Source organism: Brassica napus, unplaced genomic scaffold (assembly GCF_020379485.1).
Source record: "Brassica napus cultivar Da-Ae unplaced genomic scaffold, Da-Ae ScsIHWf_220;HRSCAF=384, whole genome shotgun sequence".
In the NCBI taxonomy this organism is placed as follows: Eukaryota; Viridiplantae; Streptophyta; class Magnoliopsida; order Brassicales; family Brassicaceae; genus Brassica; species Brassica napus.
The window spans coordinates 1-25608 of NW_026015613.1; the positions used below are offsets into that span (position 1 = coordinate 1).

The 25608-nt window shown below is 35.0% G+C and overlaps 5 protein-coding genes and 1 pseudogene across 6 annotated transcripts; 3 read left to right on the plus strand and 3 right to left on the minus strand.

The window, feature by feature from the left end:
• Nucleotides 1-697: 697 nt before the first annotated feature.
• Nucleotides 698-3420, plus strand: LOC125600355 (annotated as a pseudogene).
• A 732-nt stretch (nt 3421-4152) lies between these two features.
• LOC125600346 (protein JAZ13-like) lies at nt 4153-4749 on the minus strand. The gene is made up of 3 exons (XM_048773108.1): nt 4627-4749; nt 4456-4543; nt 4153-4362 (listed from the first exon to the last, which is right to left on the minus strand). The coding sequence occupies exons 1-3, from the start codon at nt 4698-4700 to the stop codon at nt 4153-4155; spliced, it is 372 nt and encodes a 123-aa protein (XP_048629065.1). The 5' UTR covers nt 4701-4749.
• Nucleotides 4750-10527: 5778 nt separating this feature from the next.
• Nucleotides 10528-13064, minus strand: LOC125600347 (putative nuclease HARBI1). The gene is made up of 2 exons (XM_048773109.1): nt 11926-13064; nt 10528-10533 (listed from the first exon to the last, which is right to left on the minus strand). Exons 1-2 carry the CDS (start codon nt 13054-13056, stop codon nt 10528-10530), a joined length of 1137 nt encoding a protein of 378 aa, XP_048629066.1. The 5' UTR covers nt 13057-13064.
• Nucleotides 13065-13873: 809 nt separating this feature from the next.
• On the minus strand, nt 13874-15018 carry LOC125600351 (glutathione S-transferase T3-like). Its single transcript, XM_048773114.1, has 3 exons — nt 14371-15018; nt 14045-14122; nt 13874-13960 (listed from the first exon to the last, which is right to left on the minus strand). The coding sequence occupies exons 1-3, from the start codon at nt 15016-15018 to the stop codon at nt 13874-13876; spliced, it is 813 nt and encodes a 270-aa protein (XP_048629071.1).
• Nucleotides 15019-16969: 1951 nt separating this feature from the next.
• On the plus strand, nt 16970-20084 carry LOC125600350 (endoplasmic reticulum-Golgi intermediate compartment protein 3-like). Its single transcript, XM_048773113.1, has 12 exons — nt 16970-17095; nt 17410-17506; nt 17601-17683; nt 17792-17867; nt 17956-18023; nt 18129-18219; nt 18397-18506; nt 18606-18689; nt 18989-19135; nt 19329-19437; nt 19514-19633; nt 19727-20084. The coding sequence occupies exons 2-12, from the start codon at nt 17419-17421 to the stop codon at nt 19801-19803; spliced, it is 1053 nt and encodes a 350-aa protein (XP_048629070.1). The 5' UTR covers nt 16970-17095; nt 17410-17418; the 3' UTR covers nt 19804-20084.
• Nucleotides 20085-20238: 154 nt separating this feature from the next.
• LOC106352815 (40S ribosomal protein S10, mitochondrial) lies at nt 20239-21367 on the plus strand. 2 transcript variants are annotated; one of them, XM_013792450.3, is made up of 2 exons: nt 20239-20621; nt 20720-21367. In XM_013792450.3, exons 1-2 carry the CDS (start codon nt 20307-20309, stop codon nt 21101-21103), a joined length of 699 nt encoding a protein of 232 aa, XP_013647904.2. In that variant the 5' UTR covers nt 20239-20306; the 3' UTR covers nt 21104-21367. The 2 variants fall into 2 exon arrangements, with proteins under 2 accessions (XP_013647904.2, XP_013647905.2); XM_013792451.3 differs by having other exon boundaries at nt 20240-20621; nt 20723-21367.
• The last annotated feature ends 4241 nt before the right edge of the window (nt 21368-25608 follow it).

The window sequence follows — 25608 nt, forward strand, 5'->3', positions numbered from 1 at the left end:
GAGATCCGATTCCAGGACCTTACACTTGGTTCGCTCTTCCTCAGGTCAAGATTGTTTTCTTTCTTCTCTTTGTGTTGTTAGCTGAGATCTCCGTGGTGCTTTGTGGTTCGTTTTTACGAGTGACGAAAGCACATAAAGGGATGCATTTTTTTTTTTGCTAAGTAGGGCTTATTAGTCGGTATATTTTGATGAATTTGAAAATCAAACTAAATTTAGTGTTCTTCAATCATATGTTAAAATACAAAGACTCAAATCGTAGGTCCGATTTGTAATTCGAAAAAAACTTGAAAATTTGTATATTTAGTTGGATTTATAAATAATATATGGATTTCTAGTAAGCTGAGATTATCTCGTCTTTTTTTTTTTTTTTGAGATTTGGTTTTGTTTAATCATGTGGTTGTTGGTATCCCTTTGATTAAACAATGTTGCTGAAACTGGCTGTGTTTTGTATCTGCAGATTCAAATAGTAAGCTCTTTGACGCATCTCAGTATGAGTTTTTGGGCAAAATCTTGACGAAATGTCATTGGGAGGTATTGACGATGACGATGTGGCCGCTCCTGTTCTTGGACATTCTGCTACTGATGATGATGATGAGTATCACTTGTTTATAAAGCAGGAGAGGTAATGTGTTTTCTCCTTTTGAAAGCTACCTACCTTTTACTAAATACATATGTTGATTAGCAGGGTGCAGGTTTAGGGTCATTATCTGACATGGATGATCTTGCCACGACTTTTGCAAAGGTTTGTTAACTCCTTTTTTGCAGAAAAAAAAACTGCTATGATAGTGATCTTAATATCTTTAACTGCCATGTTATTATATGGTCATATACCTCTTCTTCTTCTTCTTCAGCTTTGAAAACTGTTGTTTTTTTTAGTGATTCTAAATCTACTTATTTTCTTTGTGTAGCTAAATAGAAATGTCACGGGACCCAAACCCCTTGGCGTTATTGGTGACAGAGGATCTGGTTCCTTTTCAAGAGAGAGTGAGTTTAATACTTAAACTTGTTTACTACTGTATACCTTTATTAGGGTTCTTCTTAACCTGAATGTACTTTATCTTTAGGTTCTTCTGCCACCGAGATTGGACTCACGATACAGAGCTCACAAACTGGTTGGACGAGCAAGATCAAGAGGCTAACAGATGGTCCTCGCAGCACAGTCATCTGCTCATTCACAACCTTTATACAGGACATCCTCCTCTTACCCTCAGCAGCCACCACCGTTGCAACACTACAATAGTGAACCGATCATTGTACCAGATCAACTTTCACCTCCTTTCCCCGCCAGGCAGCAGCTCTCAGCAGACTTCACCTGGAAGCCTCCACCGCGCTCCTTCTCTTCCCACCGGTTCTCAGATGAATTTCACCGCACCTTCCCCGCCGTGTCAAACTCTAGATTTCATCTTTCAGGACCCTCACACGGGCCTCACTATGGTGGTAATTTGGCTAGATATGCCTCCTGTGGTCCTACCCTTGGTAACGTTTGTGCAACCTCATTGGGCCACTGATCCTGGTCTTCTCCACGGAGATCATTCTGGTTTATTACATAGTCTGCGGCGCAACAACAACGTACCCTCCTGAAATCGAATGATCTTATGTCGCAACTATGATGGCTCTCCAGCAGAGGCAATCGTATGCTCAGCTTGCAGCGCTACACGTCAGCTGTACAGGTCTTATCCATCACCATCACGTAAAGTCTCTTTTGGGGGTGGTGAAGTTAGGGAACAACACAAGCATAAGTCTTCTCATAGGAGTCGAAAGAACAAAGGCATATCTCAACAGGCATCAGACGCAGCTAGTCAGAAAAGCGAGAGTGGATTGCAGTTTAGATCAAAGTACATGACTTCAGAGAAAAGAGAGTATACTCAAGATGCAGCACTCTAATTCACACAGCAACGATCCTTATGTCAATGATTATTACCACCAAGCTCGCCTTGCCAGAAGTCTTCTGGATCTAGAGCAATCACTCACTTCTACCCTTCTCAGTTGAAGACCACCACCACCAACCTAAGTCCCGTAATAATAGTTCTGACAGCATCAACAACAAGTCATGTAGATGCTCTTGGGAAGATCACGCTTCCTTACATTCGCAGGCCACGTGCCTTGCTTGAGGTTGACTCTTCTTCTCCTGGTCTTAATGATCAAAAGGGCTCAGGGAAACATTTGGAGCAGGAACCACTTGTGGCAGCTAGGGTTACAATTGAAGATGCTCTTGGAGTTCTCATCGTATAGTTGACATTGACAGGACTCTCCATCCACAAGGCCACAGGACGGAGGTGCTCAGGTCAAGCGAAACGCCAGATCCTCCTAGAAGGATTAGCGACAGCACTTCAGCTTGCTGATCCCTTCAGCAAAACCGGCAGAAGTCAGGGCTGACTGCTAAGGATGATGTTGTCTTTCTACGTATAGCTACTCTTCCAAAGGGTCGAAAATGCTTACAAAGTACATACAGCTTCTAGTTCCAGGCACTGAGATTACTCGAGCTGTCTGTATGGCTATATTCCGCCACTTGAGGTTTCTCTTCGGCGGCTTGCCTTCGGATACTCTAGCAGCAGAGACGATTGCTAATCTTGCCAAGACAGTCACGGTCTGTGTTCAAGCTATGGACCTCCGAGCGCTGAGTGCTTGCCTTGCAGCTGTGGTTTGTTCTTCGGAGCAGCCACCTCTGCGTCCTATTGGAAGCTCTTCAGGCGATGGTGCTTCAGTTGTGTTGATAGCTCTTCTCGAGAGAGCTGCTGAAGTAGTGGTGGTTCCTCGAGCCGTCCATGGGAGCTCTAATGATGGTCTATGGAGAGCCTCGTTTAATGAGTTCTTCAACCTTCTTACGAAATACTGCAGGAGCAAGTATGAGACGATCCGTAGCCAGAACCAAGGGAGTGCAGCGGATGTTTTGGAGCTGGCGATAAAGAGAGAAATGCCCGCTGAGCTTTTACGTGCGAGCCTCCGTCATACCAATGACGACCAGAGGAACTATTTGTTAAACTTTGGTCGTAAACCGTCGGCCGTTAGTGAGTCTGCGTCGCATGCAAGGGGTGGTCAGATCAACTCTGAATCTGTGATGGTTGATCAAAAGGAGAGAGAGAGAGAGAAGTGTGAAACAGTGAAGGGATGTGTGTGGTGGACTCAGGAGCCAAACTTGTAAGTAACTTGGTGGAGGTGTAGGAATCTTTTTTCACAAGGGTTCCAGGTGGTGACAAGTGCTTTTAAATTCTGATCTCTCTTTTTTTTTTTTAACTTGAACTCTTTTTTATTGTGTTATTATATGGTGGACAAATGCAAACTCTGCTTGGTTTGTGTATTAATGATGATGGGAAAGAATGTGAAACATGGAGTAGGGAGCTATATGTTGTTGCTCTCTTTATGTTGAAAACTCCATATTGTTAGGGGAATGATATTAGTACTTGTGTGTAGAATGATGATGAACCCCTTTATCCCGGTGAGATTGGAGCTAGAGCAGGATTAGGCTAGCCATCTCTTGGATTTAACAGGTTTTAGGTTGTGGAAGCAGCTCTGGGAAAAGGAGTTAGAAGTTTGTTTTTCTGACATGTTTCCCATAAAGTCCTCTTTTGAAAACTCTTGGATCCATCTCTTTCTTTTCTCTTACTTAATATTGTTGCCTCTCTCGCTTGGTTGTTACAAATTTCGTTTTATGTGCTCCTCTCTTACTTTTTTTTTTGTGATGGGAGTTGAGTGTACACTTTATATAGAGCTGGTTTAGTATTTTTCTTTCTTTGGTTTTACCAAGTATTGTTTGGCATATACAGAATCTTGAAAGTACCTATCTTATTAGAAATGACTTTCTCGTTTCTTATACTGATACAATACGACAAAGTTTCTGTAATGGTGAATGACTAAGCGCAGATGGTGAACGACGTGTAATCTGCAAGTTCACTATGCTAGTTATATACTCTGTTAGTGCTACTCGCTGGTGTATCCGCCTAGCTTCATTTTTCGCATTCTCTCATTAATAATATTTGTTTGCTAAAAGTGTGCATTTTCGTATTTTGCTAAATGATATGCTATTATAGATACAAGCGATCCAAATGATCCGAGTTTTATACAAATGAAACATCTTGATTTAAAAACAAGATTGAAAAAAAAACTCGAAGTTCATCGTTGAGTATACGGAAAAATGACAAAAATAAGAGGGTTTTAGAAATGATGGGAAGAGGAGGAAGACGTGGAGCTGCAAGTGTAACTGTAAGGTGTAGCAACATATTTGCTTCTCTTCTTTCTCTTCTCCAAAAACCTCTCCACTGATCTCTTCACCGAAAACACTAACGGCGATTCTAGTCTAACCGGTGCTAACTCTAACGCCGTTATGTCACGCTCCTTGCTCGCCATCTCTATTACCGCCCTTATCTTCGTATGTTCATCAATGTATTTATCAAAATCATTAATAAAAAAAAATGAATAAATCGACAACATATGTACAAGAGCAGATAGAGAGGCTACCTGGATCTCTACGAGATCGTATTCTCGTACTCTCCCACTATAGAATGCATTGATCTCCTTAGTTCTCGTGGCTAAAGATTGACTAACCCTGTATATAGCAAACGAGTTAAAGAGAGGTTTAAATGGAGGCAATATATATAATGAAGTTGGAACTGAACAAGAAAAACTCACTTGGAATCTCGGCGACAAGATTGAAGTGAAGAAGTCACTGAAGATAGGCAGAGATCTAAGCTGCAATTCTCCATATGATCCTCTCTGCGTAAAGATTCTTCTTGCTTTGGTCAGTTGATGGAAGTCAAGTTATAGAAATACTTGCATATAAAGTCTGAATAAGAACGTGCTATAAACTTTTATTTTTTTTAAGGGAAAAAAAACAAATATCTGCAAATCTGGTCACGTGCTTCATGTTTTCAACACGAAGGAAAAGGTATTTTAAAGGAAAAGTAGGCGGAACCGGTAAGAATGCATATATCAATCAAAGTGTCTGAGGAAGTATCTTGAGTTACGTACAGGTAATAATAACATTGTAATCTATATGTTTAGGATTGATTCGATCAGTTTTATAAGAATACGTTTAGGACTGTCATATCGCTTGATTCGAGTGGAATGCTTCCCGATTAACGTCAGAATAGTCAAACCATGTAAATGTATTATTGAACTATCATGTAAACTATATGTACCTAAATTCAAGTCCAAACTTTCTATAGGTGTAAATTTTGTTCTAAGAAGACGAGAATTAAAAAAAAAAAGTTTTAGAACATTCACAAGTTTTATCTATCATTTACAGGTTTTCATCTGACCAAAGACTTAAGGACCAAAGCGAGTCTCTCTGATCTTGTATTCGGTTTGTGCTCAAATCGTCTTCGGGGGACTCTGAGCAGAGTTCGTTCTTTTGAAGCGTCGTCGGGAGTAGGTGCGGATCAAAAAAAATTTCTAATGTGTGGCACAATAAATAAAATTAAATTATTAAATAATTAACGGAACTGAAGTTTTTTTTTTTTACAAAAATTTACACTAGGGACATGAGTTTTACATCTTATTTTTAAATGAACCATGTAAACTTGTATCATCTTCATTTTTATTAATGAATATTTACCTTTTAGCAACAAAAAAAATGCATACCTTTTAATTGTAATTTGGTCGTTTGTGGTATGTTTTAGTGTTTGTAATTAATTTTACATAAATTTGTGTATTTAATGAATTAATAATTCTATTTGTTGATCGTCAGGTTTGTATGTATTACTATTAATAACTCCATTTACATAATTCTGTGTATTAATATTGTGTGCTACAAATTATTTATTATTTGTTGTTATAAGGTTTAGTTGTTCAATATATACATGTTCAAAGTATATTCAACTATAACTATATGAGTTAGCATAGTATATATATATATATATATATATATATATGTATATATGCAAATGCATAACACATACTGATATACGTTAATGTTGCATCAGTGTTGTGTTTTATCAAATTAAAATAATTCTTTTGAACTATCAGTATATAAACTGTTTCAAAGAATATCAAGGCAAAATTAAGAGCTTGACTTTTATGTTTGGAGAAATATTGGCCACATGCAGTGTTTGTACCATGTGGAGTTTGGAGAAGTTTGGTTTAATACACTTCCCACAAATAGAAAGTCGATTCCTAAAAGAGGCTGGTGATCAGTTCCTTTCTCGGTGTTAAAAAAAAAAGAAGAAGATCAGTTCCTTTCTTTTTATTTTTCTTTTGTTGTATCACTTTATTGCATTACAGAAAGCATTTCTTTTTTTCGCTCACTTATTTATTTTGATAACTGAAAATTGTATAATTTATGTTAATTAATGGACTCAGTTTACCATATCTCACTAGCTAGTTTACCAGTACCACTCAAAAATCTATAACATAATTCATCTATATGTAGTTCATAGTTCACACATCAAACACGAGCTGGTTTAATCGAAATGACTAAAAAAATAAATGAAAACTAATTTAAGAGAAAATGTGTCATAACTGAATGCAAGTGAGGATTGAAGTGGGAAAAGCAAGACTAAAGTTAAAGTAGGTATAGAGAAGTTGACATTAGTGGATGAATTAACACACGTGAAGCATGCATTTTGCAAGTTTTGCAAACTGTTCACGTTTCACAAGTCACGTGATCTCATTTTTCTTTTATTTTATTTTTTAATTAAGAATAAGAACACAAGAACATGATTATTAAGTTGAGAAGTGGACGCATGGGAAATTAATGTGACTTTGATCGAAATATGTAAGTGAAAAGATGTGGCCAGTGTTTTGATGTTTATCTACTTTTACGACACAGACCATTTGACCCGCGACATTATGGCATGACCTTTATGAGGAAGTACACAACACTAATTATTTACTCTCTCTATTTTTTAATATTACATATTCTAAAAAAAAAATTGTTTTAAAAAGATTTATTTTTTACATTTTCAAGACATGTTTTATTAACTAATTGCAAATTTCAAAAAACTTAATTGTATTTACTGAATTTTTATTGGCTTAAAATTATAGAACAAAGATAAACACAAAAAATTATACAAATTTAATGTGTTTTATTAAAATGTGTGAAAAATCTAGAATATGTGACATTAAGAAACATAGGGAGTATTAAGAGAAGATGATTAATCTAAGAGATACATTTCCGAAAGGTTTATTCAACCCAAAAATTAACTAGAGGGCTGTAATTAGCAAGAGTTTATCTGTATATATTATCAGTGTGCTTACTCTCAGCTACATTTATTAACATATAATCTTTATGGATTTTTTTTAAACTGGCTTTCATAATTAAACATTTACAAAATAGTTACAGAGGTGAATAAAGGAAATAAAATACAAAGCTTGCAGGAGATAAATTAAAACACAAGAAACAGAAAAAGATGGGAGAGGTCAGAGAGGAAAAATATCACTCTGGAAAGTAGGAATCAGAAGAAGGAAATTTAGGTTGAAGACCAACGACTTGCCAATTGCACCAATTGTCAAACCACAGTTCTTCAAAGCTGTTGATTTTATCTTTTGCAAGCTTTATAGACTTGAGTATACTTTTTTAATGTCTATAGAGATGAACCAGTGCAATTAAAGTAATCCCACCAAATACCAATCTACTAACAGTGAGTTGGTTTAATGGATAAATTTCCTTAGTTATCAAAAATGTAAAAGCTTTCTTTTCTAAAAAAAGAGTTAAAACATATGGTTTAGATCTTGTTTTTAAAGATGTTCATGCACATAACTTCCTAACTGATTCCATCAATCTATTTGTTTTGGGGATGAACCAATGCAACTAGAGCAATACCACCAATGTATATGTTTTGTTGTCTGGAAGTCATGTAAAACGTGAAGTTGCTTTGTATAACAAAGCATCCTTTTGGGTGTTAGTTTATGGCGGGGAGTTTATGTTTGGGCTTATGGGTCCCAAACTCCCAATCTCTCAAATCAAATGACGTTATTAACTCGGCCCAATCAATTTTGTTTTTGGTTTTTTTCTTTCTTGTCAGTCTCTAACTCTTAAGGCTGGGCAAATAAACCGAATCTAAAAATCCGAACCGAATCCGATCCGTTAAAAATGAATCCGAACCGATCCGAACCCGACGTAAATACCGAATGAATCTTGTTTTGTGGTATTTCGGGTTATGGGTATTATTCGAACCGAACCCGAATCTAAATAGATATCCGATAGAACCCGAAACATTCAAAACCTCGAAAAGATCTTGTACCAAACATGATCTCAATTCCTAATATTTATCCAAAATACTCTAAGAAATATTGAAAATCTAAAACACTTATTTATTACATGAAGATTGGGTGGTTCTATTACATGAAGGTTGATGGTTGAAAATGACCGTTAATCTTGAAGTATTTAGATTTAGATTTTGTTTTCGTTAAACAATGTTTCTCATTACATGAGAACTTGGTTTTCGTTTTAGGCTTTTATTTATTTTGTTTTCTTTTTATCAGTAATATGTTTATTTTTCGTTTGATTTTGAATGATCACGGTTGATGTTCCTTATTTTTGAATCGATTTTACTTAAGTTTTGGTTACAAATAGGTACAAATCAGATATTTTAAAACTGAAGAACCGATTTTACTCATGTTTTGGTTATAAAATAAGTAAAAATCAGGTACTTTTAAACCGAAAAATCGATTGAGACCCGAACCCAAAAATATATTGGGTTGTACCAGTTCTTTGAAGATTTACTAAACCCGACCCGAACCCGAACCGAATTTTCATATAATCCGAATGGGGCTGATTTTGATAAACCCGAAAACTCAAAACCCGATTGGATAAAACCGAAAGCCGATTGGGACCCAGATGCCCAGGCCTACTAACTCTCATCAACAACCAAAACCCCCATGTGGGAAATCGCACATCATGATTAATGTTAGCAGATGATTGTCTTTATACTTGCTTTATAGTGTTGCTTGAAGCTGGTCCACTTTCCATCACTTGCACATACATGTGATGGCATATTTTTTTCACAGTCGTTGGCGATAATGAGCAACAACAGTCGATTAAATTATATTCAGTTTTAAGAATGTATCGTAACCTATTACAAAACAAACAATAATGTTATCTTTATATACAACAAGACTTATTCTTAGGTCCACCCCCTAGGGTGAACCTCTAGGTTCACCAAACAATATGATTGTTTTATTTTATATTCAATATCTTTTAAAAAAGAAACAAAATATTGTCAAATTATATTATGTTTTTAAAATTAAAAGGTAAAAAAAATAGTAATAATTACAAAAAAAATATTTTACGTCGTCAGCATAACATTAAACCCTAAACCCTAAATTATAATCCCTAAACCTTTAATCCTAAACCCTTGGATAAACTCTAAACTCTAGGATAAATCCTAAACTCTAGGATAAATCCTAAACTCTAAATCAAAATCACTATACACTAAAACATTCAAGCGTTTAGGGTTTAGGGTTTTAGTGTTTTTTATTTAGAGTTTAGGATTTATCCAAGGGTTTAGGGTTTACCCAAGGGTTTAGGGTTTACCCAAGGGTTTAGGGTTTATCCAAAGGTTTAGGGTTTAGGATTTAGGGTTTAGAGATTAGGATTTAGAGTTTAGTGTTTTGTTGAGAATATTAAAAATATATATTTTTTAATTCTTTTTTCTGTAACCATTATCTTTTTTTACTTTTTTATTTTAAAAACATAATATAATTTGAGAATATTTTGTTTCCTTTTTTAAAAGATATCGAATTTGAAATAATGAAATCCTATTGGTTGGTGAACCTAGAGGTTCACCCTAGGGGGTGAACCCAAGAATGACTCTTAAAACAATGGTGAAGAGGTGCCGCATGTTTGTATAGAAAACGATCATCATCTAAGAATCTTCATCACAAAAATGTTTTTTTTTTTTTGCCAAGTATTTAATTATTCCTATATGTGTCTTCTAAGGGTGAATGACGAATCTGTTGATACAGTTGGCAGCATGATTTTTTTATTAAGAACTAATTGTAGTTTCTTTCATAATTTGTATTTTTAAATAAAAAAACATATTTTACTAATAATGTTTATATTTGTTTTATCAGAGTTTTGTAACTATAAAATGAATAAAAATATCTTTATTTAGTACTTATATAAAATTATATAGATATAGATTATTAATTTATGATTATGATGGGACTATATATTAATTTGGAACAAATATTAAGCAATTCAATTAGATTCTTGCAAACCGGGGGAAAAGGAGTGGCCGGTCATGTCGTCTGTATTTTTACCTTTTCCCAAGTTTTTAAAACGTTTCGTAGCAATAAACAAAAATCAAAACGTAGCATTTCATTTACATATTTGGAATCTTATCAAATAAGATGTAACTTTTTTTTTTGTGCACTTCAAATTTAATAAGATGTAAATAGTCAAAAATATATATATATATAAAACATAATTTGTATTTTATATTTGTTTTATTAAAGTTTTGGATTAAAGTATTAAATTAATATATCAATACTAATAATGTTTTTGATTCAAAAATGTACTTGTAAATTCAAAATTCCTCCCATAAGCGGAGGATCTTTGGCGGTTGGTTTGACCATGGTATTGAGGAACAATCAATCCTTAAACAAAGGAAAGAATATTTAAATGTTAGGCAAAGTGAAATGGTTGATAATAAAACATAGTGAAAAAAGTCTCAACGGATAAAATGGAACCATGAGATTAATTACAAACTAAAATCTTATAAAGCCAAAAAAAAACTAAATATTTTATATGACCGATAGATGTGAACTACAATTGTAGTAGCTTAGCAGGCAGGAACTATTATATTAAATCAATTTTTTTTGGCGGAGACCAATAGCTAAAGACGGAAGATTGTCGGTCTATGTTTAATCTTAACCAACTAAAATCTTATACGTTTGTTCGCACAGATTATCAATATTAATCTATTATTAAAACAATTGAAAATAAACAGTGGAAGGTGAGCCAAACCCCACGTCCCCAACCGCATACGGACTTAACTATCCAACTCTTAAACATATCACTTATGCCAAGAAATTGACAAAATTGTGACATTCAAATATTGACTTACACAAAATCTTGAACGGTTGGCGGTGGTGGTTTTTTTTCAGAGTGAGAGGGGATGAATATATGGTCTTCAGATTAGAGTTCTTGATCCTAATGGTAGAATATATGTTATTTAATTTTCAATGAATACAGTAGGCATTTTTGGCATGAAATATAACGATTTCCTAAATTAAATTGTTCACAAGCTATAAGAATATTAAGTATGGGGCAAGTTAAAGTTTGTAAAAATCGATTTTGATTTAGGATGGCAAAGATGTGGTAGCTAGAAGACTAATAATCAACAATCAATGCATGCATTGTTTTATTATGATGTAACTGGAGTTGAACTGGGTTAAACCGTGACTCTTCGCATATTTTAATGGTTGGTTTTTTTTTTTAAGTCCAGTCCAGAATGACATGGCATAATGGTTGGTTCTGATTATTTTGTTCATGTGGCAAGGCTTGGGAGGCTAGGATTTAGCTCCTTTTATATAGTAGGATTACAACTAAAAATCTTAGAGCATGAGCATTGGTGAACCCCCCATTGGGGTTCACCCAATTTTTTAAATATTTTTTGGTGGGGCCATAAATAGTTATGAACCTGTATTTGTTGTTTTCTGCATTAGTGAACCCGAAGAAGGAGTTCATAGGAATAAAATAAAAATATAAATTAAAAAAAAAAGAAAATTTCGAAATAATTCAGAATACATGAATAAAATAGTAAAATATATTATAAAATTATGAAAAATTTTTATTCAATACATTAAGAGTAGATTACATAAATAGAGAAATTCAAAAACATACAAAGCTTATTCATCTTCATCACCAAACTTTTGCCAAATATTTTCCACTAAATCAGCTTTCAATCGAGCATGCGTCTCTAAATCTCGAACTTCTCTGCGGATGCCTAACATATCACCGACATGAATACTATCTCTCGTTCTGACCCTTGAACTTCTGCTGGACTCTCCTGACTCAAACTCAGACGTATTAATTTGAGCGTATCCGTGTCGTTCGTTCTCTACTATCATATTGTGCAATATGACACAAGTTTTCATTATCTTTCCTATCTTTGCCTTGTCCCATTGTTTAGCTGGGTTTTTAACAATTGCAAACCTCGATTGTAATACTCCAAAAGCCCGTTCGACATCTTTTCTGGCGGATTCTTGTTTTTCAGCAAATTTCTCGGCTTTACGACCTTGAGGAAGTGGGATGGATTGGATAAATGTTGCCCAATTTGGATAAATTCCGTCAGTAAGATAGTAGGCCATACGATAAGTGTGGTTGTTGACCTTGAACTTAACTTTAGGTGCTCGACCATGTAAGATGTCATCAAAAACATGTGACCGATCTAGAACATTGATATCGTTGAGGGTACCTGGTAAGCCGAAAAATGCGTGCCATATCCAAAGATCTTGTGATGCAACAGCTTCTAAGACAATTGTCGGCTTTCCTGAACCACGTGTGAACTGACCTTTCCAAGCCGTTGGGCAGTTTTTCCACTCCCAGTGCATACAGTCGATGCTGCCTATCATCCCCGGAAACCCCCGTACCTCTCCAACATCGAGTAATCGTTGAAGATCCTCGGGTGTAGGCTTGCGTAGATACTCATCTCCAAACAACTGTATTATTGCATCAGTGAAATTTGCCAAACATAAACGTGATGTACTGTCACCAAGTCGGAGATATTCGTCATATGTATCTCCCGACTGACCATATGCGAGCATACGTATAGCTGCCGTACACTTTTGAAGGGGAGAAAGCCCGTACCTTCCCGCAGCATCTCTTGTTTGCTGAAAGTATGGAACTTCACTACTTAGACGCTCGACAATGCGAAGGAACAGTGGTTTGTTCATTCGAAAACGCCTCCTAAACATTTCAGGTGGGTATGTAGGATTTTCCATGAAATAGTCTTTCCATAGTTGATTGTGTCCTCGCTCTCGATCTCTTTCGATATAAGCTCGTTTCTTCCGGTAGTTGGTTTGACCATCAACTACTGTGTCTATGAAATTATCAACAACTTCGTCGACCATTTCATCAAAAGCTTTATCTGCTTCATCGCTTGATGAGGAAGACATTGTTGATGATATTTATTGATCTTTTTCTTGCTACAAAAGAAGAACTTATAGTTAAATTTTTTTAAATGGTGGTCATTTTTTTTCTTTTCTATATGGTATGTTTATCTTTTTAATAATTGTTTTTTGGATTTTAAAGTTATAGTTCGATTTTTTTTTCATAAACTATAGGGAGTATAATATTTTTTCATATAATCCATCTTTTTTCTTTTCTATATGGTATGTTTATCTTTTTAATAATTGTTTTTTGGATTTTGAAGTTATAGTTCATTTTTTTTTCATAAACTATAGGGAGTATAATATTTTTTCATATAATCCATCTTTTTTCTTTTCTATATGGTATGTTTATCTTTTTAAACTATAGGGAGTTTGTATAAAGTTATAGAAATGGAATTCATTTTTTCATTGTTTCATTGCCTCATAAAACTATAGGGAGTTTGTATAAAGTTATAGAAATGGAATTCATTTTTTCATTGTTTCATTGCCTCATAAAAACAAAAGAAAAGTTTGTATTTTACCTCTATGGATTGGTTTTTGACAAGTAGAGGTGGTGATGTCGATGCAATCGTGGTGAACCCCCGTGGTGATGGATGAGAAGTGGTGAAGTTTTGGTGAAGTTTTGGTGAAGTTTTGGTGAAGTGGTGAAGTTTTGGTGAAGTTTTTGACAAGTAGAAGTTTATCAACGAAGTTTACAAGTTTAGAAGTTTTGGCTTTCAAGTTTACAACTATTGTGAAACACTTTGATGCACAAAAATAATAGAAAGACATAGTTTATATATATAGAGATACATGAGTCAAGTTGCTCGGGTACATACACCCGTCAGTTGAAAAGGCAAGTCGTGGGGACATACACCCGTGACTTGAAAACACATCCTCTGGGTACATACACCCATATTAACCGAAGGTCCTAAAACGAGTGTAGAAACATACAAAATACTACACTCTCCCGTGATTCAATCTGACATAATACTACAACAACCATCAACCTTACCCGTGACTTGATATGATACATAAAGATACCGAGACCTACAACCACGTCCACACGCATCCTCCTCCTTGAACCCGTGACCTACAAAGAAAAATGGATACATATCAATAATCTAGATACCAAATCATATACCAACATTATCAATATACAGAAACCAAAACATATTCAAAAAAGCAACTGATAAATGCACAAAAAAGCTTCCACTCACCACGTTAAAGCATTTCTGAAATGAGTTTGTTTTTTAGAGCTCTTTCTTGATCAGATAGAGTTTCTTCATTTTTTACTAGCAACCTATCTAGGAGTTTTTTTTTGGATAAGTTATTCTTTGCCTCTAAAATGCTCTCTATCTGATCAAACGCTGGTTCATTCAAGTGTTTCTTGCGTTTTGCTGCTTTGGAAGCCTTCACACCGGGAGGCCTAACATCTTCCTCGCGACCCACCTCCTCTGCAGGTTCCTTCCTCTTCTCCTTTGAACCATCTCGTGTCGAAGTGTGGGATCTCCATTTTTGATCAAACCGAAGCTCCCTCCAACAATGTTCAAGAACGAACTTGGAATTGTAATCATTAAAGAAGATGTCATGAGCCGCCTTCATGACATCATTCTCAGTTTGTCCACTGGCTTGCTTCTTCAAAGCAGCTTCGTGACATCCCACGAACTTGCAAACCTGTTCGTTAACCCTACCCCACCTCTGCTTACACTGACTCCACTCCCTAGGAACGGAGCCAACGAGCAGAGGGCTTGCATTCAAAAACTCCTCTATGCGCTTCCAAAATGAGCCAGCCTTCTGCTCATTACTCACGATTGGATCCTTGCTGGTGTTCAACCAAGCACTGATCAGCACCACATCTTCTTTGGTTGTCCATTTCCGCCTTTCCGCAGATTTTGGAACCTCAGAACAACCAATATCTATTGGTTGACTGCTCTGGGAGGCAAGGAGGTTAACGAACCCGTGAGAGTTAAGGGAAATTGGTTCCATTTAGTTTTAGATAGAAGTTTTAAAAGTTTGGTGTGTTTTGAGATGTGGATCATGCCTATGTTTTAATACTAGTTTTAGTGTTAGAAAGTACAACAAATTGATTACGTGTGTGTGTTTGTCTAACTACCAAGCATTGATTAAACTAGTTTAAGTATGGTGTGTGTTTTTGGTTATAATTACTATATACTAGTTTTAGTGTTTGGTGTGTGTGTGTTTTAATGACTCTACAACAAGTACAACATAGGTATAACTACACAGATTTCATTGAATGAACATCAAATAAATTTTAAAAACTCAACTACACCGATTTGAAAGACAACCACTCACTACCATTGAATTCGCAACTACCTATAATTTTTAAAACTCAACTAAGTGTGGTTAAACTCTAGCTAGCTACCACTGTAGTTAACCAGTGTAGAGTAAGGGTTACCTTTTGTTTTCAGTCGAAGCAGAGCTTCTCCAAGACCTCAACCTGCACAGAGAGGTTGTAAACCTGCCCAGTGAGGTTATCAACCTCCCGAGTGAGGTCTTTCACCTCTGCCTGTACAAGAAAGAACAATCATACAGTGTTAGTCAATGCATAAAAAATTAAGAATCTAGTTAATGCACAGAATTGAAATCAAATTAGAATCTAGTTACCTCCAGTCTCTGAATGTGGTTATTGACCTCCGGCACCCAGTTTATCACCTCCTCCACCTCCTCCAGACGCTTAGTGAGGCGTTCGATCTGCTCCTCCACACCAATGACCCAAGGCTGACGATAATGAAACCCATCAGCCTTGGTACCAAAAAAAAAAAAAATTTGAATCAATACTCTATCTCGTTTAAAAACAGAAATTTCAAACTGCAATTAACAACAACCGTACCTCGTAGTTTTTGCAGGTGAAGAACCGCTTCCCAGGAAGAGTGTCGTAGTCGTCCTTCCCACGAACCTCGTGAATGATACTGCCACCGCAGGGACACCTCGTCGGAATCCCGTACTCTGAATCAGCCACAGAAGAGAGCATGTTGATGTACTCCTTAGTCCTCTTTGAATCTCTTATCTCTGTTGCGGGATCCATCTGCATCACAAAATACGATTCCTTTTAGAACCCTGACTATAAACTAAATCGATTTTACAATAAACGAACCCGCATGACGATTTTAAACCACAAATCTATACCCCCTTTTTGATTTCGAACCCTACGACAAAACCCCCAAAATCATAAATCAAAACCCCCAAATCGAATTTTAACCTAAAACGCTTTCGACCCCAAACGATTGAATCAATCGGTGAAACTAGTGGATACTCACCTCAGATCGTCTACGAGAGAGTACGACGTTGATTAGATCGAAGAAAGAACAGAAAATGATCCGGCTACCGCGTCGCAGGAAAAATCGCCAGAGAGAGAACAAAAACCCTAGCTTTAGAAGAGAGAACTGAAAATGAATGATCTATCGCGCAACCCTTTTTTTCTCCGTCTACACGCGGACTCGCGTGTCCACTCTGCTTTCGACGCGTGGATTGACCCCGTATCATACGGGTTCACCCGCAAGAGACGGATCACGATATTAAACCCAATAAACATTTTCTTTTAATCGAATGGGCCTAGGATCCCGAGCCCGTGATCCGGTTATAAACCGTCGATGCGGCTGCTCTTACCTAAGAACGAATTATCAAACAGATTGAAAACCTCAGGCTAACTATCAAGAAAAAAATGCGGTAAAGTAGTTAAAATATGCTTATTATTTACACCAAAAATAAAAAAAATAAAAATAGAAAATGCATCTTATATTTAGCAAAAAAAAAAAAGAAGCATCTTATATATGTACATTATGATCGAAAACATTTTCACTGCCCAAAATGATCAGTTCTGAGAATATGAGGGGTTGATTCGTAAATAATAAGATTAATAATGCTAAATTGAAATTTGTAATAAGTTAAGGGAGCAATAAATAAATAATGAGAGGACGGAAAAAGAGCGACGCCGTTCAAACATCGATTTTGTCTCCCCGGACCTGGAGATCTCTCTCTTCTTCCCCAATCCTTTCTCTCGTCGCACGCACACGCGCTTCATCCTCATCAGCCTCGATTCAAGGTACCATCTCCGTTTCAAATGATCTCCCTTTAGAATATCTTTGATTCGTGCCATTGTTATTGCCATTCTACGCATACGTTTCTTCAAAAAGATGATAACTTTTAAACCTAGATCATGCTAAGATTCTTAAATTTCGAATAATTAGTTGTGGGTTTCGAGATTAATTCTCGAAAATCCATCCCCTTTAATCTTATCTTACCCTGCATATCTGCTTGGTTGATTTTGAGCTAGAGACCCCCTTTAACTTAAAACCGCCATAGAAGAAGCTCTCTGCTTGTTTCGTCTATTTAGTGCCACATTGGTTGGGTTTGTAGTTTGGTAGGATGGGTGTGAAGCAGGCTCTAAGGAGCATCGATGCGTTCCCAAGAGCTGAGGATCATCTCCTTCAGAAAACTCAATCTGGTGCCGTTGGTAATGCTTTCTTCTTCTTCACCCCCTTCTCCTTTAATGCTTGCTTGACTGTGTGTCTGCTTGTTTTTCTAACATTTTTATTGGTTATTTGTAGTATCCATTGTTGGGCTCCTTATAATGGTTACCTTGTTCTTGAGCGAGCTCAGTTACTACCTTAACACACTTACAGTGCATCAGGTATGTCTTTTGGTTCCATCTAAACCTGATGATTGGCTTGTAAGGGGTCTTCTCCTTATATATATAACCATTGTAATCAAAATGTAATCTGGATCATGTTTTTTGTAGATGTCAGTGGACTTAAAGCGTGGAGAAACGCTTCCAATTCATGTAAATATGACGTTCCCATCTTTGCCTTGTGATGGTAACTCGAATCCATTCATCTCATACATACTTCATACTTTCAGGAATACTAATGGTTGTAAACTTTGATCTTTATTTGTTATTTGTAGTATTGAGCATGGATGCTATCGACATGTCAGGGAAGCATGAAGTTGATCTTGATACAAACATTTGGAAGGTTAGATGAATCAAGATGCTAATGAAAAAAATCACAAAGTCTTTTTTCTCTAGTGTACTGGTTTATAATAGACTTTATTTGCTAACTAACTACGAGTATATGCAGCTCCGTCTCAACAGTCACGGTCATATCATTGGCACAGAATATATATCTGATCTTGTTGAAAAGGAGCATGATCACTCATCTCACAAGCACGGTAACCATTCTTAATTAAACTAGCATGTGTATTTTCTTAAATACATTATAAGAATCTAACAAGTTTAATTGAGGCCTATTATTATATGAGAGTCCACCAGTGATAGCCGACTCTGGTTTGTGTATAAGGTTAGAGACTTAATCACTTCAATTTGGTTTCTTTTGTGCTTTGCTGAAGATGAACACAAGAATGAGACGGACGCGTTGAATTTACTTGGCTTTGATGAAGCTGCTGAGACGATGATTAAGAAGGTGAAGCAAGCATTGGCAGATGGAGAAGGGTGTCGGGTATTAACTTCTGAAATAGACAAACTAGAGATGTTGTCTTATTGGCGTTGTCAGAAACCAGAGACTTTAATATATGTTTGGCTGTTTTCCAACACACAGGTTTATGGTGTCCTAGATGTACAAAGGGTTGCTGGAAACTTCCACATTTCAGTTCACGGGCTGAACATCTACGTTGCTCAAATGGTTGGTATCACATTATCTCGCTTTACAAAACCATCTTAAGTTCAAAAGTGTCTGAAACCATTAACCAAGAACATACAACTCAACATTCGGTTACTTTAGTTTTTGATTAAGTACCATGTGACCATAATTGATGTTGAATTCCATTGATATGTCAATGTGAAATCCATAAAAAGATTGATAATCGCTAAATTACTCTCATCAATTGCATTTGCACCTCATTTACTGACTTACTATCTGATATTTTGACTTACGAAGATCATGATATAGTATCTAGCTAATCTCTTTTACTCTCTCAACAGATATTTGGAGGGTCCAAAAACGTAAACGTGAGCCATATGATACATGATCTATCGTTTGGGCCCAAGTACCCCGGAATACACAATCCACTTGATGGCACAAACCGAATCCTGCATGACACCAGTGGAACCTTCAAATACTACATTAAGGTGTTTTTATCTAAATCCATCACTGTTTTTTTTCACTCACCTCTCTCTGCATGGCTGTATATCTTCTAGTATACCTCCATTATTTGTTACTTCCAAGCCACTTACTGGTCTGGCTAGTAGCTTTATGATCCATTTCGTGAGATGTGAAAACATTATTTGTAGTTGATGTCTTTCTGTGTGGTATGGCTTGCAGATTGTTCCAACAGAATATAGATATCTATCAAAAGACATACTGACAACGAATCAGTACTCTGTAACGGAATATTACACACCAATGAACGAGTTTGACCGGACATGGCCAGGTTAGTCGATCAAACTTCATTTCCAGTGGTTGTTATTACTCTGTTTGTTGATGGCATCTGCTTTCTTCATTTTCAGCTGTCTACTTCTTATATGACCTGTCACCAATCACTGTGACGATCAAGGAAGAACGCCGTAGTTTTCTCCACTTGATCACACGGCTTTGCGCTGTGTTAGGCGGTACCTTTGCTTTGACAGGTTCCATCCCATCTATATATCTAGTCCTCTCAATAGTCATTTTTCAAAAAAATCTTGGCCTAATATAGTGTGTTATGTCATGGTCATAAACAGGAATGTTAGATCGTTGGATGTTCCGTATCATAGAATCTTTCACCAAGAAACCGAGCACAAGAAGCATACACAAGTGAAACAGAGAGAAAGAAAAAGAGCAAAGGAAGGAAGGAAGAAAGAAGAAATCTCTCAAACCCCAAAGCGTGTATGTATCTACCTTCTGAGACAATACCCACCGGAGATTCCAGGGCATTTGATACATGGATGTAGTTTTTTGCATGTTCTCAAGTCTTTTTGATCGCTTTTTCTCTCTTAATGTATTACTACCCTGATTCTCTCTGGTCATCATCATCATCATCATCTAGTAGAGAATTATATGTAATTTTATAAACACTTTGCATCTTGGCCTTTTAGCATCTTCTAACTTCACTGAGAAAATTGCCATGATTACAAATAAAAGAATAGAAACAGGCAAACAGACTTTGTATATACTTATCAAACGTGTCGCGCGTGCATGTGTAAAGCGTACACTCGTCACAGGCGATTCTGACTTAAACCCTAGTTGGGAACAAGTTTTTTTTTTTAATTTCCTTCTTCTCTCCCTGTCTCATTTCTCGTCTTCGTCGCCGTCGAATCTGAAATGATCGGAGTACTCCGCAGATCTTCCTTGCCGTCGAGGCAGGCTCTCTCCGCCGCCTTGACCTCCTTTGATTCGGTTACCTCACACCATTTCACTTCAGCCGCCACCGGAGCCTCCGTGAAGCTGAATCTGATTGGAAATGGATCTACTCTCTCCTCCGCATCGTCTCCGAGCTCGTTTGGTAACATAGCGAGAGACTTCTACATTATGGTTTCCCCCGCGGGGATCTCGTTTCAAGGTTACGCCACAGGGAGTGAAAGCAGCATCGGAGATTCAAAGAAGATCAAAATCTCTCCAGAGAATGTGAGCAAGAAGGTACCGTTTCCTTCTCATTCAATCTCTAAAACTCGTTCGTAGATGATCCACATACAGTTATGAACCGTTGCTTCTTGTGTGTTGTGGATTTGAATTAGAAGAAAGAAGGAGGAGAAAGCACATCAAAGATCAAAGGGACGAGGATCTGCATAGCGATCCGTTCATTCGATAACCCGGAGAAGGAAGCTTGGTGTCTTCCTCCTCACAGTCGCTACGCCGCCATGCCCGACACAAGGACCCTGTACACGGTGCTTCGTTCCCCTCACGTCGACAAGAAGTCCAGAGAGCAGTTCGAGATGAGGTTCAAGAAACGGTTTCTTGTCATCAAAGCTCAGAGCCACGAGCTTAGCAAGAAGCTCTTTTGGTTGAAGCGTTACCGTATCCTCGGCGCTCAGTACGAGCTGCAGTTCCACTGCAAGACCCGGTTGGATATGTCTCCCGTGTTAGCCAGCATCAATGGCTCAAGCATTGGTGGTCAATGAGACAGGGGTTGTTAAAGAGAAGCTACCAGGTGGGGTTTTTGACCTGATCCTGCAATAATGTCTGAATCTTACGGGATTCGACAGATAAGTCAGCTATACATTGTCAAAGACATGGTTTTAGTTTGAATTTTGTTGCGCAGTGTTATATGCCAATTCATTATGTTTTGTTAGATGGTTTTTCTATTGAAATTGCTTGACAAAACAAAAATAGACAGATGCATTTGGGCATAATTTGGCTTCCAATATATCGTAGTTAGTCTTGAATGTTTTCATTAATAAGTAGTAAGTACCGTATGAATTCTGATGTTGTGAAGCAGAGTAGAGAATTGGAAAAACACAATCCTATAAGTTGAGCAATGGCCTTGGGACAGAATTACCTCAATCCCACACTTACTCTGAGCAAGTTTAGTGTCAGTGATCACCAGACTTGTTATCAGTCTCCACGGCATCCATGTACGGAGTCATACTATGGTTGAAGCCGCCAGGAAAATCCGAGTAGTAGGTTAGACATGCAGATATGCACATTGAACAGATATTTTTAAAATTAATTAACATTAGTTAAAAGTCAAAAGAGAAAAAGACTACCATAGCATCAAACTAAGTTTTTGTTCCCAAATTAGCACTCAAAGTTTAAAATCACAAAAATAGGTTTCATTAAAGAGGTAAATCTTCCTATACATTAAAAGAGAAGTCACTTTAGTGATTTTTGCTGACAAGGCATTAATATATAGCTTCTCAGAAAAATTGTTATAATTCTATTGGTCGATTTTTTTGAATTTTATTTTTCATTTATTTTAATTAATCGCTTATGTAGACAAGCCCAAAACTATTGTCGATTTCGTTAAGCCCATATATAGCTAGGGGATAATAATTATCGATTTAGTTTAGCATTGGGCAAGATTTAGAACTAAGACAAATATTAAAAACTTTCTTTATTATTCAAACAGTAAACTTGCGCATGTTGATATCATATTAATTACATTTGCTTAGAAAATATTATAATGTTTCTAATTAGTAGGGGTGGGCGTTCGGATACCCGTTCGGGTTCGGCTCGGGTATTTTGGATTTTCGAGTATTTCGGTATAGAGGTGTAGAACCCGTTCGGGTATTTCTGTACTTCGGGTCGGGTTCGGGTATTTTTAGTTCGGATTTGGTTATTTCAGATCGGGTTCGGATATTTAGATTTTGAAAAAAAAATTAAAATTTTCATTTCTCAAGTTTCTTATATTTAAAAATATAACTTTCAGTTAACTAATTTTTTATTTTTAATAGATTGAATGGTTAATAGATTTAGACATAAAAATTTAAAACTAAAAACGCATTAATTTAGTTATTTTTTAAAAAAATTTGGATGTAATTTTTGTTAATTTTTTAAACAAAAAACTTGACATGCATTTTCGGATCGGGTTCGGGTGCCACTTCGGATATCGGGTAAAGTGCCCACCCCTACTAATTATGTTGTTTGTTTTTAATAACTTACATTTCTAATATGGATTACTTGCGCAAGTTGAAATCATTAAATATGCAAATAACTTATTGACAAAATTTGTTTTTAATAACTTACCTTTCTGATATGGATTACTTGGGCAAGTTGAAATCATTAAATATGCAAATCACTTATTCACAATATGGATTACTTGCGCAAGTTGAAATCATTAAATATTATCGATTTAGTTTACCCTTGGGCAAGATTTAGAATTAAGACAAATATTAAAAACTTTCCTTATTATTCAAACGGTAAACTTGCGCATGTTGATATCATATTTATTACATTGCTTACAAAATATTTTAATGTTTCTAATTAGGTTGTTTGTTTTTAATAACTTACCTTTCTAATATGGATTACTTGCGCAAGTTAAAATCATATCATATGCAAATCATTTTTTGACAATACACATTTAATATCTTTCTTTAAACGATTTTATTATTTATTGTGCAAAAATATTGTGCGTCATTAATATGAGAAATAAATCGACTGTATATATATATGAGACACCCAAGGTCTTAAAATACAAACATTCTCTTTTTATTTTTTTAAAGTATTATTCACAAATCTCTCATCTCATACTATTAAGGTATTACGACGATGCTGTTTGTGTGCTAAGAAAAATGTGTTTAGACGCAAAGGCTCCTCATCTTTCATCGACTCTGCCACCCACTTTGCCTTGGAAGTATTATATGCTACTTGATGAATCGACTCTCCCACCCACTTTCATCGACTCTGCCACCCACTTTACCTTGGAAGTATTATAGAAAGATTAATAATGTTTTATTTATTACTTTTAATATTTATAAACTATAAAATACAATGAACGAAATTTTATATAAGATAATTATAATAATTTTATACTCTACTTGATGAATTGTGTTCGAATATAATTATATAATAACTATTTTAAATATTAGAAAATCCAAAAATGTTTATTAATATTATTTTTAAATTATTTATCGTTGTTTAAAGAATAAATTTATCATAATTTTAAAATAATTTATAAAATGTTTACAAAATGCAAGGCAAAGTTGCACTTTCAAGAGTTAAGTCGAGATCTGGATTAAAAATCCTAATAACTGGTAAAGAAGGGAAGCCGCAGACAAAAATATTGAATGTTGTCTACAAACAAGTTTTTCAGAATAATTCGTAGTCACGGTACGTAATTTTAATCTACTTTTTTTTTCAAATACAAATTTTAAAATGAATAAACTGTTGCAATTATTTATTTTTTGTATTTGCTAGATGGGTTGTGATGAGTTAGGAGACCGATGACGGTATGTCAATTTAATATTATTTCATGTTCAATAAAATTTAGAAATTTATAAATCTATCAAATAATGTTAACCCGTCAAATTGCTTACAAAATTTATTTAATTTTTTTCAAGTTTCTAATTGAATTTGCTTTCTTTATCGAGAAATATACTTCATAATTTATATTATTTATGGATAATATTTTGATTTTTATTATATTTTCTTTTAATATGTCTACATAAATGTTTGTTTATTATTTATGGAAAAATAATATTATTCACCTAAAATAAAGAATTACGAAACATATACAATACAATTCTAATTAATGATAATATAAAATCTGTTACTTCTAAAACTATACACTATTTATTCCATTTTTTGAATGAATGTATCTTCGTAAACACATAAAATATTTTGTGACGTTGCAATTATACATACACACAATATCTGCCTCTTCATACTAACGTTACTGTGTTTCCTCTCGTGAGGTACGGACCGAGAGAGAACACAGTGTGCCCGCACAGGGTGCGGACCGGTCACCTAGTATACACTTATACCTTTGGGTTAATTAATCTAAACTTTAGGGTTTAGAGTTAAGGGGTGAGGTTTGAGAATTAAGGTTTAAAATTTTATAAAATAAAAAATAAATACTAAAAAATAAAAAATTTAAAAACAGTTTCAAAAAGTATTTTTGAATTATAAAAAAAATTGAAAAAAATAAAAAAAAAATTCAAAAGAAAATTATAAAAAATTTCGAATCTGAAAACATATAATGTAAAACTATAAAAAAATTTCTTTTTTTTTTATTTTTTTATTTTTGTTTGTTTATTTAATTTTAAACTAAGTGTGTTAGAGATATTTTATTCTTTAATGAATGTTATTTTTGTGACTTTCTCTTTTTAGTGTTATTATTGAGACAAAAACTCAAAAGGTAATATTATTGATAACTAGGGGTTTGCCGGCGCTACGCGCCGGTTTTGCTAATATTAATATGGTTTGGCTATAATTCTTTAATTAAAATATTTTTAATAATATTTTAGAAAATATGTATTGATGATATGGAGATATATTAATTTGATTGTAGTCTATGCATAGTTATTATAAAAGAAATTTAAGTTTATATATATACATGACACTTTAAATTTAAATATATGCATGACAATTTGAAAGTGTAATTGTCGAATTGTTTATTATTTGATTGAAAATTATAATATTATTTATGTTATAAGATTAATTTATAAATGTGCTTCATCATTAATTAAATAATTATATTAAATTAAGGTTTATATATATATATATATATATTATGTTGTGAAAATATTACCTTTTTAACATAATATATATCAACAATTAGATATGATAGTAAACTTGCCCAAAATCTTAAATTTGATAAATCCATGTTAGTTATATAAACTGCAGTCTTTATTTATCTTTTATTTTGGATCATCATTTGGAATCAGATGAACTCTTCTTTTTGTCAGATTTATCAGCTTTATATTTGCTATTCACAACTATTTTTCTCATCTTCCTCTTTTTTATAATTTCATAATTTTTTTACAAAATATTAACCTATTAGCCTTATTTGGTTACAAAGTTTGTTGTGTTATCAATAGTGTTCCAAATTATGGAACAAACTATAATACATCTTATTGTGAAGAGAAGTAACCGATATCGGATATTATTCTTATAAACTAATACGTTTTCTTTTACATTTGGTTTGTTAATCTTAACTTTAAAAACATATTTCATTATAGTTAGTTTT

Excerpts from the sequence above, each read along its gene's own strand:
- LOC125600346 (XM_048773108.1), bottom strand. The coding sequence starts at position 4,700 with ATGGAGAATTGCAGCTTAGATCTCTGCCTATCTTCAGTGACTTCTTCA. Across the intron at positions 4,544-4,626 it reads TCTTGTCGCCGAGATTCCAA|GGTTAGTCAATCTTTAGCCA; the intron begins GTGAGTTTTTCT and ends TGCTATATACAG. Across the intron at positions 4,363-4,455 it reads ACGATCTCGTAGAGATCCAG|ATAAGGGCGGTAATAGAGAT; the intron begins GTAGCCTCTCTA and ends GAACATACGAAG.
- LOC125600347 (XM_048773109.1), bottom strand. The coding sequence starts at position 13,056 with ATGTCTTCCTCATCAAGCGATGAAGCAGATAAAGCTTTTGATGAAATG.
- LOC125600351 (XM_048773114.1), bottom strand. The coding sequence starts at position 15,018 with ATGGAACCAATTTCCCTTAACTCTCACGGGTTCGTTAACCTCCTTGCC. Across the intron at positions 14,123-14,370 it reads AGATAGAGAGCATTTTAGAG|GTCACGGGTTCAAGGAGGAG; the intron begins GCAAAGAATAAC and ends TTTTCTTTGTAG. Across the intron at positions 13,961-14,044 it reads TGTATCATATCAAGTCACGG|GACCTTCGGTTAATATGGGT; the intron begins GTAAGGTTGATG and ends CACTCGTTTTAG.
- LOC125600350 (XM_048773113.1), top strand. The coding sequence starts at position 17,419 with ATGGGTGTGAAGCAGGCTCTAAGGAGCATCGATGCGTTCCCAAGAGCT. Across the intron at positions 17,684-17,791 it reads ACACACTTACAGTGCATCAG|ATGTCAGTGGACTTAAAGCG; the intron begins GTATGTCTTTTG and ends TGTTTTTTGTAG. Across the intron at positions 19,136-19,328 it reads CCTTCAAATACTACATTAAG|ATTGTTCCAACAGAATATAG; the intron begins GTGTTTTTATCT and ends TATGGCTTGCAG.
- LOC106352815 (XM_013792450.3), top strand. The coding sequence starts at position 20,307 with ATGATCGGAGTACTCCGCAGATCTTCCTTGCCGTCGAGGCAGGCTCTC. Across the intron at positions 20,622-20,719 it reads CAGAGAATGTGAGCAAGAAG|AAGAAAGAAGGAGGAGAAAG; the intron begins GTACCGTTTCCT and ends GATTTGAATTAG.